The following is a 15,644-nucleotide window of genomic DNA, read 5'->3' on the forward strand; positions in this document are numbered from 1 at the left end:
TATTGAACAACAACCTTTTGTTTTAGGCTTAGAATTTGAGTCAAGGTTCTATGTTGGCTCAAAAGTTGCTGAAATTGTAAAGGGAGACAGAGGTGTTTGGATAAAATTGGGGTTTCAAGGAGAAGAAGCGAAGAGTAAGCAATTCTAGCTAGGTCTAGGGTTGATGTTGGAGTTTGGTGGGGAGAAGAAGGAAAGAGAATTAGGATTAGGGTCTAAGGCACCGAAGGCAGTGAAGAAGGGTTTTGGGTTGAAATTTCAGTCTCTTTCTCTCTCTCTCTCTCTCTATCTGTTATCTAGTTTCATGATCTTGAAATTTCTATTGGGTTTTGTAGAGAGAGGTTGACAACCTCGTTTCTCAAATCGATTTGAGATGGTGTTTCTCCAAAGCTTTCGAACAAAAATAGGGGTAGATCTTGCGATGCCGCTAACCTGATCTCTAAGACTTTAAACCTTCCTTCCGTCTTTCCATCTCTATGTCTCTTTGAATTTAAAGAACAAAGGAAGGTAAGTGAATTTAAAATAAAAGAAAAGATGGTTCATGAGATTCAGGTTTTGGTTTTGTATGAGGATGGAAGAATTCTTATGTGTTACCATAGTTGGGGCTAGGGAGTTAGGTTCATCCAATACCACAATTGAAATTCAATGTTGGTTTCGCTTGGCATCGTCATTCAATTCTTATTTTGTTGCATCTAAGGCATTTTCTGACCAACTTCATCAAATCCCAATGGGAGTTCAACAACTGCTCTGAAAGTTGGGAGTTTCCTCCTTCTGGTAGCTGTTTTAGTTGTTGCCAATATGCGTAAAATGGAGCTTGCCAATGTTGATTACATCGAGAAAGATCCAAGTGGTCAATATGTTCGAGTATTAATCCTCTCTCTCTCTCTCCCTGTTTTTTTTCATGGTGTTAAAATTGAATATATGATACGATCAATTTTATCTGATTATATGTTAGAGTTGGATTTCACCATAGACTTGATGGTTGTTTGAAACTTTATACTTCCACTCTCTCATAAGGGAGAAATCAAGCTCCCTACCTTAGCTGAAATCCTTTAAGTTCATGAAATTGAATAGACTTTGTTTTAGACAGTGTATGCCCTTAGCTCCAATCAGAATGACGTACCTTATGACATTTAATGTAAATGAATAAAGTACATATTTGATTCATGTTATTATGGTGTGTTTCAATGTAATACCCTTAAATTGGACACATATGAGACTCGTGTTAGTTTAGAATGTTCACAGTCGTTGGACAGATCTGGGGAGATTTATCCTGATAAGGTTGACACTAATGTGCCGCCAAGTTGGTTGGGGTAGTCTGTCTCAGCTGTCAGGGTGAAACCTGAGGTACATGTAGTGTAGGTTTACTTGAAACCCTGAATTGGACCAGAATTCCAGTATTGCCTTGGACCTTGGTGATTACTGGGCAAAACTGGAATGTTACACCTGACCCCTAGACTCGATTATGATATTGCACTAGATGTCGGATTGGGCTGTCTTTGATATGTCAATCAGTGAGATCCTTAGAAGGGGTCAAAACCTAGGTATGTTAGGACAATCTGAGAATTCATCTGATTGGGTGATCATAGTGATAGGATCAGCCCCTTTGTCGGACAAAGGTAATGATCAGGTATGCACTCTCTCTGATGGAAACGAAAACTACCAGCAGCCGATTTCAATCGTTGAAATTTGTTTTTGCAAAATGTATTTATATAAAGATATACATATATATATATATATATATATATATATATATATATATATATATATATATATATATATATATTACGGTTTGAAAATGTTTGCAAAAGGTTTTAATTCCCAGAATCCATGTGAGTAGAGAGTGCAATACTGTTCATTGCAACCGAGAGAGAGGTCCTCTCTTGTCGGGCAGTGTTTGATCATTATGGGCTGAGAGGTTAAGTGTAAGAACATTGAGAGTAGTACCTGATGGGCTAATCTTACATCTGCTCATAATCCCTAAGTTTTTATAAGGTGGCTTGGCCCAGGGACCACTTAGTGTAAGTGTTGGGCCCATTAAGAGCCCATGGTGATGGGCTCAGGGGTTCACTATCCATAACAGTGAATTCGGCCTGGCCTTGTAACAGAGGCTAGGCTAAACCCATGTGGCTGATGTGTAGATCAATGTTTGGGTCCCACACCATACAAGGAAACCCAGCTGGGCAGTAGTCTGGAAGGTTAGTGAGCACATGGACTTAATGGGCCTAAAGCCCAATTCGAACTGGTCTAATTTGATTAGTTAAAGAAGGGGGCGGATCTGGGATTTGGATCAACAGATAGGATAGGGAATTATCCCTATCCACTCAAAGAGTCCAGATCCAAATAAAAATTTGGATCAGGAAGTTCTTAATGAGATTAGGAAGGTTGATCTAATCTGCAAATAAGATAAGGGGTTCTCCTTATCTCTTAAAGATAGTCCAAATTAAAAAAAGGATTTGAATCAGGAAACTCTTAATGGGATTATGAGCTGATTTCTTTAATGCTATAAAAGGAGGAGGAGGACGAACCTCCATTCATCTCAACAGAACTGATCTTAGATCACAGAAAGAGAGAAGATAACTACAGTAAGATTGCGCCATCTTCTTCTCTTGCTACCGCCATTGCCAGTTCGATCTCCACTGTAGGAGCGATCAAGAAGTGTTATTGATATCAGTTTTTTGAGAAAAATTGATATGAAGTTGTACTCACATTCCCTCCATCAAATTCTTGATGAAGGATTCGGTTCTTGTGAAGAACCCACTGATTCTACTCCACCCTACGTTGTGCCATCTTCAGTGGGAGCAGTCTTCAGATCTGGTTCGGTTCTTGGTTCAATATTGATCATTGAAAATGCATATTTTCTAAAATAGGGAATGTGATTCTCACATGGGAGAAAGAAATTTTTGAAAATTTGCCCTTCCTACCTGCAATGTTCAGCTATCCATATGATGGATCTCTCATCCCTTCACTTTGAAACTTGCATCTTCCTCTCTTCTCATTTCTATCTGTTTCCTTGTCATTTTATCTTTACCAATTTACCTGCTTAGGTACAGTTTTTAGGAGGTGAGGCCAAAATAGTGAAGGGAAGATAGAAAGGAAGAGGGGATGGCAAATTTTTCATCGGTTGGGTTTTATTTTAAAAAATTGAGGAATAATGGAGGACGATTTTGACATTTCTCTTATTTTTATTAGCACTTAATGATGATATCAGTTGTTAGAAACAATAGGGGTATTTTAAGACAATAAATAAATAATAAGGGTAGAGTTAGTCAATTAGCTAAACTATAAGGATAGTTTAAGAATTTTGCCTTTTTTTTACTTCGACATGTTTATTGTTTGATTTGAATGAGTTTCTCAATCTTTTACAATGAAACAAAGATAACAGGCTAGAAAAACAAAATGGGTGTTCCATTTCTTGTTTCTTGTTTATTTTTTTTTCCTTTTTCTTTCTTTCTTTCTATTTTCTTGAGTTGGGTTATTTGATTTAGAATGCAGAGAAGCCAAGACCCACTGGCTATTTGAGGATTCCGAGCGGAGTAAGCATGCAGCACATGCAGGGTTTAGAGGAAGAGATGTGGATAGAATTGTTTTCTCGCGCCATGCTTTCCTCAAGAGAAACAACAACAACTCCAAGCAGTGCACCAGGTGTTCAGTGCAAGTAATGCATAGAAGATGATTTGGAAGCTTGATAGGCACCAAGAATGGGTTAGGGCAGCTGAGTTGCTGGTATGGGAAGAAAGACATTGGATCAATGACCTAGTAAATGGATGTTATGGGGAGTATTTGGGAGTTGTTGAAGAGTTTAGGTCGCTTAAAGCCCAATAAATTATAGCATCACTATCAAGGTTGTCTGCGATATTCAAGCCTCGTCCTATTAGGGGTTGGACTAATAGCAGCACCATTGACATGGTAACAAGCTCCATGGGAGCCAACAACAATAACTATGTTCTGGGTAGTGGAAACTTGCTATCAGATAATGCACCTTACCATGTAAATGGAAGCTAATCAAGAGGTGCTCTTGCTATTGTTAGTGCACCAAAAATCCAGTCAAGGCTTTAAACCTTATTAAAACTTTATTCTAGGCAAACCATGTAGCTTTCTGTTTTCAATGACTTGTGTCTATCTCTATGAACTGAAAATCTTGTTTGCATACACATTTTGCCCAAGTTACTCTTTGAAGATGTGTTTCACCAGCCTTTGTTAGGTAGCACTAGCGTTTTTTAGTTCAATGGGCATGATTTTGTAGCAATAGAGGCCTCAGTTAGTGATGAAAGCAGTCTTTTCTTGGTCTTTAGGGTGCATATTTATTTGCATATATCCTGAAAATGTGTCCATGAAGCTGAGGAGCTCATGGTTTACCGTTGCATCGAGGACGGGGTAAACTATCCTTAGGGAAAGCTCAATTGAGGTTGATGAAGTTGATGCAAATTCTCCACTTCCCATTTTCTTTCTTCATCATCACTATGTTTGCGAGCTAGCCTGAGTATGACACTTCCCTAATAAAAGCCACATCAAGGAGTTTGTTCACCTTCTCACTTATCACCTACCACCATTCAGGGGCGAAGCTCCTCTTCTTCTATCGTATAGGTTAGTAGTGGGGTTAATCCCCGTCATGTTTGCTACATACCAGGAAAAAACATCAACATCAACTTTTAGAAACCGGACGATATTGTCCCAAAGATTGTCCTCAAGTAGGTAGCCCAGCTAGATAGTTTTCTCTGAATCACCTTCAAAGAGAGGTACCTGAGTTAGGACTTTCAGACCAAGAATACCTATAGCCAAACTACCTTCTTCCATCTCCCTCCTTTTTTTTCCATTCCCATTTCCTAGCCTCCACCATTCGGTCATATAAACCCAAAAAAAAGAAAAAAGAAAAAAAGAAAAAGGCTAGGAGAGACCTTGGTAGATTTTGACCAAAGGAGAAGTAGGGAAAGTACAAAGATGGAAGAAGAGAAAATTTTGGCCCATGAACTCTAGGGTCTAATCGGTTCAAGGAAGAAGTAACAAAGAATAAAAAGGGGAACTCGAGCCAACCACTCCACCTATTCGGTTCAAGAAAGGCATCATCCAAGGAGGGATTGTAAACCATTTTAGCACCATCATCTCCAATTTAAGTTGTCATCATCCTACACCATTCTTGATCCAAGGCCACAAAGGGGTGTGTTGCTCACCCAATTTATTTGGTTAATCATAGTATTTTGTTTTCTTGAATCTTATTAGTGTTCTAATGTTCTCCCTATGTGCAATTTTGAGATTGGTCCCATTATAGTTAAGTATAGGAAACATGTTGAAATAGCTTATTGTAAAGGTTGGATGAATATTATACGTCTTCATTAGTGTTTGTTGAACCTAATGTGAGTTAATATCTTGATCCATGTTTTAAAAACCAACCCGACGGCCGAACTGTTTTTGCCTCTGGGTTGTGGGTTACCGGTTTGACCAGCCGGTAGGGGTGCAAATGGATCAGATCATGATTCGATCTGATATGTATTATATATTTATAAATATAAATATATAATACATATATACATGTTATTTATTTATTTATAAATATATTTTTATAAATTTGCTATATTATTTATTTTTTATAAAAAAATGTATATATATGATGATAATAATTAAAAAATACTTGCATTTTTTGTTTTTACTTTATTAAATTAGTATATTTTATTTTTCTTTTAATAATTTATTAATTTTTAAAGAAAACAAGTTGGATCGGATTAGATTCAAAGATCCAACTTACCGATAGTATTCAAAATCAAACTGAGTCCTATCAGATCCGATTGGATTCAAATACATATATATGTATGTATATATATATACGCTGATGTGGCACGGTTTGAACCATTCAACCCGGTTGGTAGGGATGCAAATAGATCCGATCAGATTGAAATCAAGGTATATTTGAATCCAATCGGATCTATGTAGGACTGGTGCCAACAGTTCATCTATGTATGTATATATATATACGCTGATGTGGCATGGTTTGAACCATTCAACCCGGTTGGTAGGGATGCAAATAGATCCGATCAGATTGAAATCAAGGTATATTTAAATCCAATCGGATCTATGTAGGACTGGTGCCAACAGTTCATCACGGAATCATCACGTAGTAAATCAACAAAGCCCAAGGTGATTTCTCTTTCCCCTTCAAGTTTACCTACTACTGTACCAGAGTGAATATGATCTCCACCAGACATACGTAACGCTTTAGCTAGTACACGAAAGTGTATACCATGATTTTTGTGTCTATCAATAACTGCATGCATTGCACGGTGGATGTGAAGAAGTAGGCCATTATCTCGGCAATAATGAGCCAAGCTAGTATTCAAAATCAAACTGAGTCCTATCAGATCCGATTGGATTCAAATATACCTTGATTTCAATCTGATCGGATCTTATATATATATATATATATATATATATATATATATATACATACACATATTTATATACATATATATGTATTGTAGATTTTAGATATGTTATATGTATTATAATTAATATATGTTTTTAATTCAGTTTTTAATTTTTTATTTATAGAAAATATAAAAATTGCAATTTGAGGCCAAAAAAGGGTTTTTTTTTGCCAAAATATTGGGGCACGGTGTCTATAGTGCCTTGAAATGCATAGATTTCAAAAAGTTACCCAAAATAAAAAAATCACCCCAACCAAACATCAGAGTGCAAAGTTATGGCCTCCGAAAGTTTGCATGTATTCAGTGTGCAACCTACAACTTGGTCATTGGGCCGAACGGGTCAATGATTGAACTGACTATGTCAAATTGGTCAACAGTCAAGTCAGATTGAACAGTTCTTAACCAAGTCAATGGTTTTGACCGTCTGATAGGTCTAGATTGAACCAGACCCAAAATCCTAGCCTGGTGATGGTTTGAGCGATTTGACCGACCGAGTCGAGACGGGTTGAAAACATTGATCTTGATGATATTGGAGTATGGAATCATGTAAGGTCGAATTTTCTCTAGGTTTTTTCATCATCTTTTAGTTTGTCTAATTACATAAATGGTGTAGGAATGTATGGAATGATTTCATGATTTGTTGAGGGATTTGGATAGGATTCTATGTCTTTAGTAGTTTTTTTACTTAATCTAAATTGTTATCATTAGTGAAACCTATCTATTTTAATGTGCTGTTTAAATTTGTTTTGATCTTGTTAAGTAAATCATGCATGTTTGAATCATTTGGTTTGGGTGTTAGAGGACATGTTCAATCAATGTTTTGAATCCGTCGTTGACCCAACCGATCAAATCATTTGAATTGTCACCTGACTAAGATTCCAGGTCCGGTTCAGTCAAGACCCGTCAAACGGTCAAAAACCATTCACTTGGTCAAGAACCGTTCGACCCGACAAACTACAAACATTATCACTTCTACTTTTCTAACTATATTCCTCAGAATTAATTTTCTGTAAAGAATTTTAAGTTTATTTATTGAAGAATGAAGATGCATTTCGTATAATTCTTACTGAATATGCATATTTGTGTTCTGGAATAGGTAAAAGACTTCCAATTTCATTTAAGTTATTCCTGGGGTGGAACTGATCAAACCAAGGTTTGGTTTGGAGAGGTAGAAGGCCTGTAATTTCTATTAATTTTCTCCATTTTTTGGTGCTTTTGTATAATTTATGTTACATTCATATATTTTTGTATTTTACTATAATTTCTGTTTTTTTTTGCAGCTTTTATACATTTTTAAGCAATTTATTTTAATTTTAATTTTTATATTTTTTATGTAATTCATGATAATTTTCTTCTTTTTATGTTTTTTTATTTTATTTTTTATTTTTCTTGTAATTTTTACTTTTCTACGTTTTTGTGTAATTTTTGTTATTTTATCTAAACGGACTGGATTGGGTCAAATCGGATTTGGATTGAACCAAATTCATTTAATTTTATTTAAATGGGTCATTAATGGGTTGACAGATGAGATGGGTTGGGTTGAAGTTCAACCCAAAAGCAATGCACCCAAGCCTGCCCGATTGCCACCCCTACAACCAATTATGTATAACATATGTTTATTTTCCTCTATTGCCAATGACCTTGTAATTGAGGTGGTACCTCTACGTCTCTCCTAATATGAATTTACAAGAACAAACATGCATAATTGCAGGTTTTCCATGGTAAGTTTAGTGGACCTTATATGCACCCTGACCCACTTAATCCGTGTGTAGTATATGGATGCATGTGGAATGACTCCGGATCTCTTGCCCATGAGAATTCTACCCATGCCTATCCACAATACACTATTCCCCGTGAATTGAGAACATCTCCCCTACATAATACTATACAAAGGATGAGATGTTCTCCATGTGTGGTCATGATAAATGTGGGCAGAGTTCTCATGGGCAGGAGATTCAGACTCATGTGGAATCTGATGCTTATACTGCTATGTATATGGAACCGATCATGAGTCAACAATTTATAGAACATTGGCATGTGACCGAGCAATAGATTGTACCAAATTGAACTATTTAGAATGGTCATTTTGCTAGGGGTGTTCATTATATGGCCCAAACCGCCAAATTGAATTGATCCAAACTGAAATTGGCAGTTTAATCTGTTCATTGACTGTAATATTATGGTTTTGGTTCAGTTTTTTGAATTTTAAAAACCAAACCGAATTGAATAAAACAGACCACAACTTAATAATCTAATTTGGTTTGGTTTGATTTCTAATTTTCTATACTAAAAGGGTATGATTTGGTTAGAGGAATTCTCATATCGTAATTGATTGGTTTGTTTGAGAATTTCTTCAAACCAAATTGAACGAGACCATGAACAGTACAACACCTGTACATTTTTCTATTGGATGGTTTTTAATTTTTTTTTATATCCAGAACAACACTCCCAAGACCCCACTGGGGGACTGGAATCGATATTGAGTAATGACCTTTTATATTAAATCTGTAAGGAATAAAAACAGATTTTTTTTTTTAATAATTTGAAAGCTTTCTTTCTTTTTAACTTATATATTATATATTTCATTGAAAGTTTGAAACAAAGTAAGAGGATTTTTTTATAGTCTTCTCCCAGACAAAATAGGGAGGGTGATATGGGGACTTCGGATCTCCTATCTACAAGACTTTACGCACATCTATCCATAAAATATTATCTCCGTGCATTGAAAACATCTCGTATATAATAGCATATAAGAGAATGAAATGTTTCCATATATGACCTCTATCTCATGTGAGTAGGTGTGAATAGAATCATCGTGGATAGGAGATCGATCCGGACTTGAAGCAGCTGAGACATTCAAGAGGGATCAGTACTGTTTCAAACACAAAGACTTGTATTTGATTCAAGAACAAGATAACCAATTAAGTGAATTGTCAACTTACCACCACGGTGATAAGAGCTCTAGAAGTTTAGGCCGCACTCAACATGTTCTGCAGACCCGTAAGAGTAAGACCTAGGTGGTCCTAATTCCTAATTAAGATAAAAATGCACTAGGGTTTGTTTATCTTGGGGAATCAAGGAAATTGAACATGTGATATAAATATAATGTGTGGCTGCTTTTGAGTTTTGACAACCATTGGATGGAAGAAAGCGGTGGAGGGTCAAAGAAGATGATCTACTTTTAATCAGTCAAAACGGATTATTGGTTTGATGGAAACAACTAATGGGCCTATTTCCCTTATTTTATTCAGACACTTGTCAGGAGTGGTCATGTATGGGACCCCCACCTCATGAAACTATAGGCTTCTAGGCTATCACATTCATTCATTCCTCCTCCTATGCTCATTTCCTTTTTTTTTTTTTGTTCTTCAAAAAAATATTATGAGAAAAACTGGGAATCAGTTAGGTGATTAATTTCGTTTTCTCTGAAAATTGGATTTTTCCTTAAAATTATTGATCGGGATGGGTAGCAATTAGCTTGCGCTTTTATTTGATTAGAAAACCAATTGGGTTTGGTTTATAAACTATAATTAAATAACACACTTTATCTAGAAGAATGAGATCCACATCAAGTTAGGTCTGGAAATCCTTTGTGAAGATTTCATTGGTTTTAGGTTTCTAGATAACCAAGTATTTTGAAGAATGGCGTCGGTTCCATTCCAACTCTCAAAATTTTCTGTTTCCTGATTCAAGCCAGAAAGTTAATTCAAATCGTTCAAAAACAAATCAAGTATATGTAGTTTAAGATTCCTGAAAGAAATAAAAGAAAAATCTATCATAAGGCTTTTAAAACATTTCATTGGTTTTGGGTTCTTCTAGATAGCGTAGGGTGTCCAATGATAAATAAAACATAATTTAATGTCCAGAAAATATAAAAGAACTAAGTCTAAATGCTCCAGATATTTGGCCATTTTAGTCCATTTATTATCCTCTCTCTCTCTCTAAGGTGTCAATTGACTCAATGTCGATTTCCAAAGGATAATCTTGTTCATCAAATTTAGCAATACAAGTGCTAAGGCACGTGCAATTGCTTGTGATGCTTGTGATATTAGAAGTGGAAAGGGAACATATAAGGCTCAGTTTGAAAGGAGTATAAATATAAATATGTATAATATAAATACATATAAAATAATATAAAATACATGATTTTGCACTCTATATATTTGTATTTATACACCTTCCAAACTGAGCATGGGATTATTCGTCAATATGATTAGTTTTATTTTCAAAAACAAATACAATTTCCATGCAAGCAATATTATATTATGGAACAACCCCTAAGATGTTTATTTTATGGGAAAATCTATAATACAGGAAGAATTTTGATCAATTAAAAGACACTCTGAATTATGATGAATTCCATCGGATTGATAACCTCTTTTATGATACTGATTAATTGGTTGTAAATTTTTTCGATATCATATATTTTTGGTATCATAGTCAAACCCCTATTTTATATTTATTATCTGATTGTGAGTTTGTGACATTGTTTTCTCCCAAGAGAGAGTATCTCCATCATATGGCAATAGATGTTTTTATGTTGATTTTAATTTCTCAATGAATTTGCACTTTGAAAAAATAATATATTAATTTCCACTTCATTTGTTACTATAATTTATCATCTTCACAACTTTTGTGTTGGAAATAAATTAAATATCGCATTTAATATTATAACCTAAGAGTAGCTAGAAGATGATCTACGACATCTGTAAGAAGACATGCTCTGTCACAAGTTGAAGGGGTTAGACTAGTGGAGAAAAAAAAATAATCAAAATAGTAAAAAATGATTTAAGCATTTGCAATTATAATTTGACAATGGATACGATATTAAACAATATGAAATGGCGAAATATTATTCAGCATCTTATTTTATTAGGCAAAAGCTTTAGAACTTTCTCAACATCAGAATGCCATTTATCTCATTCCAACAATTGGCCAGACCATTCAATTCAAACCACCGAATGAAATCATTTTATGTTTATTGAATAAACGTTTTATATTTGTGTAGTTGTAAAATTGAAAAAAACTATTAATGTGTGTATTTATGACATATAGGCACCATTTGGCACCACATCAGCAAAGTGTAAAAAAACTGCTAAATACCTATTTTTCAGAAAGCTCTAAAATAAAATTTCTTAAAATAGGAGAGATGCACAGAAATTCATATATACTTTTGCAAACATTATACATATGAATACAATTAATGAGGCTTTGCTGATGAAGCGCCTATATGATACTGTTTACTCAATAAATATAAACTCTTATAGAAAAAGATGGTCCTGGACCTAAGCAAATGGCTAAGGACCTAAGAAGATTGTGAACCCCACGTGCACAAAACTCCAAAAATCCCGACCCTACATCAAGATAATAAATTTATTAATATTTTTTCAGGGCTTAGGCATCAAACTTTTTTCAAAGTTCCAACCCTCTTTTCAGTCCCTTAGAAAATCGAATTATGTTTAGTCAGTAGATGCCGATTTGGATTTTGGAGTTCATTTTCAAACATACTTTTCAATCAATAAAATAATCAAATTGGGACCAACTCTTAGAGATGCAGAGGGGACATAAACTCAAAACCTTTTGCCACATAACGGTCCTTTCCGGACAGCAGGATCTACTGCCAACATGAGATGTGATTAACATGTTAATAGCATGACATCAAACCGCACATCAAGAATATCTTCCGAGCTGGGAATTTGTTCTCAACAATCATCCCAATAACATCATCAACAAGTCACTGCAATCATCCATTGGGAATATCTCGATATGAATGGCAAAAGAGATACTCCCAATGTGTGGCTGTAAAGGCTTGATGGGACCACTTATTGGAAATAGACCCTACTCATATCTCCTCATAATGTAACATACAGGAGATGTTCTAATGCCATACTATCAGCACGTTAACGTAACATACAGATGTAATGGAAGCAGATCCATCTCCTTTTCCCTGTACAAAAGATATTTTACACTATTTTTACTTTCATAGGATACAATATCTTTTTCTTCTTCTTCTCCTTCTAGTATTTTTCTCCTTTCAATACACGTGATATCATGCATCTTTTAAATTACACGAGGGGTCTTCAATTTTGACCATCTTTCTCTCCTATTCTCCATAGAAATGAATCCGGACCCAAAAGCAAAAAATCTCGCTTTCAATTATAAAGATAAGCCATATCTATCTCTTAAATAATAATGGATCGGCTTCACGTCAGACCGCCTCTGACTACAATCCAAAGCTTATTCCAATCCGGTGGCTGTAAGCGGAGTTGTCTTTTTCGTGGAATTACTTCCTATTTTCATCAAAATGGTTGAAAAGTCAAGATGGAGACTGGATTTCGTTCGGGTCCCACAATGAGTCAGAATCAACGACCGAGGAGGGAGCAAGGAAGGCTCCCCGCATTGGGGTCTATGTATGCCGTTACCGCCAAGAAAGCCCTTATCAATGACGTCACCCACTCACGCCATCAGGGCTCACGAATATGAGTACAAGGGATAAATAATATGCTACCCTTGAAATTGCTAATAACTACCGCATCACCCTTTTTGTAAATAAGCTGAAGGATTTTTTTTTTTTTTTCTTTTAGCTAAAATGTTCATTGAAATCAAAATTCCGCAACATATCAGTCCATATAGAATATCCACAGGGTATTGATATGTTGTTTTTAGGGCTTTTTAAAAAAGGTTTGTTTTAATGTTAATAAATATTATTTCCAGGCCTCCTTTCAAGTTTTGAAGAAAAAAATTAAGATAATATAAAATGGAAGGTTCAAATTATTAATACATCCCTTCCATTAGGGGGGAGGAGGTGTATTAATATTTTGAACTTTGACTTTATTGAAAAGTCAAATTTGCAGTTCTTGTAAACCTATTTTTGGCTTTTCATGTTTTAATCAGACAAAGCTTCATGGCATTCCTAGTTCGTCAGCTCAGATAATGCGAGAAGCCATTATATGCCCTTCAAAACGGGCATTAAATAATGTTTGGGACTTGGGGAGGCTTTCATGTACTGGCTTCTAGCTTTGCAAAGTGCCCTTATCCCCGCACACATAGAAAGCCCCAATTTGCTTTCGTTTAGCTAAGAAATTGATTTTCTAGTAAAACTAGTCTTTTAAGCTTCTTCAAAATGACTCGGTGAGAGTAGCTAAATCAAAACTGAAATCCTCCCAAAATAGGAAGAGGGTTTTGGTCATAGTCTCCTAAAATAGGATGAGGTTTTTTGCTGATGTGGCAAAATGCTAGTCACCATTATGAGTGTCATTTCAATTAAGAAAAGTGCATGTATAAGAAACATCAAATTTGACGTTTTAGATAAAATAGTCATTTGTATTGATCAATTTATAAGATTTAAGGTATAAAAATATTTCTCATAAAAATTTATATTAATCAACCCACACCCCCTAAAAATGAGAGGGTAAATTATTCGTAATATCTTACCGAACGAAGGGGTAATTGTTTGCATCAATCCACAAAGGCACCTCCCCCCTCCCACTTCCACCAAAAAAAAAAAAATAATAATAATAATAAAATAAAGAAAGAAAGAAAGAACAAATGAAAAAAGAAAATCCAGAAAGTAGAAAATGATAACCTTTTCCACCGCTGATTCCTCCCACCTTCGTTTTCTCTACCCCCTCCACCCCACCCTCCGTAAAAGTCTCTCTATACAAATAGGACCATTTGCACTCTCTCTCTTCAAACATCATCTACAAGCACCAACACCACCCACCAGCTCCACTTCCAGAAGAGCAGTAGAGGTAGAGCCATGGTTCCTTCATTAAGCAACGCTGCGTTCCTAGAGAGTGAGCTACCTCTCAACGAGAATGACTCCCAAGACATGGTCCTATACGAAGTCCTAAACGAGGCCATGGCCATCGGAAACTCATGGTCACCAGCCAGAGACAAAATTCAGAGCCAAAACGGCATGGAACCAACTGGGCATATCGGCAAGAAGCATTATAGAGGTGTGAGGCGCCGTCCGTGGGGGAAATTCGCAGCTGAGATCAGAGATTCATCCCGACATGGAGCTCGTGTTTGGCTTGGCACATTCGACACAGCAGAAGAGGCAGCTTTAGCTTACGACAGGGCTGCATTCCGGATGCGGGGTGCCAAGGCGCTCCTCAATTTTCCTGCTGAAGTTGTGGCTGCAGCTTCCAGTGGCAGCAGATTCAAGCCTACTTCCAGCCTGGGTAAGGAGTCCTCCTCCAGCACTGTTGGTAGTTGCAGTGGGGTATCAACGGATGATCAATCGGAATCAGAAGGTAGTTCAGTCGTGGAGCTCCAGGATTTGGGCTCAGAATACTTGGAGAAGTTGTTGAGGGCTTCTGAGATGGGAGAAGCCATCGACTTTTCCTCTTCTTCCTCATCATGTCGCCCCTGCAATGTTGAGACATGAACACACACCTGTTTTACTGGGAGAAGGGATTTCTCTTTTGACTTTTGAGTGAGAGGGTGCTTTTGTCTTATACATAGAGCCAATATTTTATATGAATATATGGCTTTGTAATCTACGCTCATGTGGTGGTTCTTCATTTGTTTGGAGTAATTAAGCAGGTGAGCTAGCTAAGCCATGACATGCTTTAGAGGCAAAGATATTGTATTCAATTTCTTTTCTTGCTTCAACTTTTGAATCTCAGACATGTATCATGTGGCTTATAATTGACAAGTAAGGCACAAAAGTGGGCTACTAAGCTTAAATTAAACCATTGTTGGTTGCCAGAGAGAGAGAGAGCTGAACCACTAAGGATGAAGCACGTACATTGTAAGGTTTCCCTACCTTTCCTTTCTCCACTTTTTCTTTCAAACCAAATACAGTCTTAATTAGTGATAAGAACTGTGTTTGTAACTTCATGTTAAGAAAATGGGTGACTGTGATTGAGAGTTTTGGTAATTCCGCAAACCAAATTGGTTTTGTATAAGAATCCCAAATACCAATACTATGGTCAAATGCAAATATATTATTGAATGGATTGATTTCTAAACCAAATTAATGGGTTTGACATATGTCAAACATGTGGCTTGCATTCATTCGAGGGGCATAATTACCATTGGATGGATTAATGATATTTTGAACCAAAAACATGGACTTTCTTTTGGAATATCCACTTGTTCTTTCTACTTTTCCACGAGAATATGGTAGATGAATGGTCGTAGTCATTCCATTAGGTCAAGATTTTGACCACCATTGTAGAAGGGGCCATGGGCCGTATAAGTAAGGCTAATCCTGTCGAAGGT

General features: G+C 36.1%; 1 protein-coding gene across 1 annotated transcript; it reads left to right on the forward strand.

Moving 5' to 3' along the window:
• Positions 1-13,992: 13,992 nt before the first annotated feature.
• Positions 13,993-15,396, forward strand: LOC148876044 (pathogenesis-related genes transcriptional activator PTI5-like). The gene has a single exon (XM_088965377.1). The coding sequence runs from the start codon at positions 14,176-14,178 to the stop codon at positions 14,803-14,805; it is 630 nt and encodes a 209-aa protein (XP_088821503.1). The 5' UTR covers positions 13,993-14,175; the 3' UTR covers positions 14,806-15,396.
• Positions 15,397-15,644: the final 248 nt, after the last annotated feature.

The sequence above is a fragment of the Nelumbo lutea genome, chromosome 1, assembly GCF_056320005.1.
Source record: "Nelumbo lutea isolate HS-2025 chromosome 1, American lotus-T2T, whole genome shotgun sequence".
Classification (NCBI taxonomy): Eukaryota; Viridiplantae; Streptophyta; class Magnoliopsida; order Proteales; family Nelumbonaceae; genus Nelumbo; species Nelumbo lutea.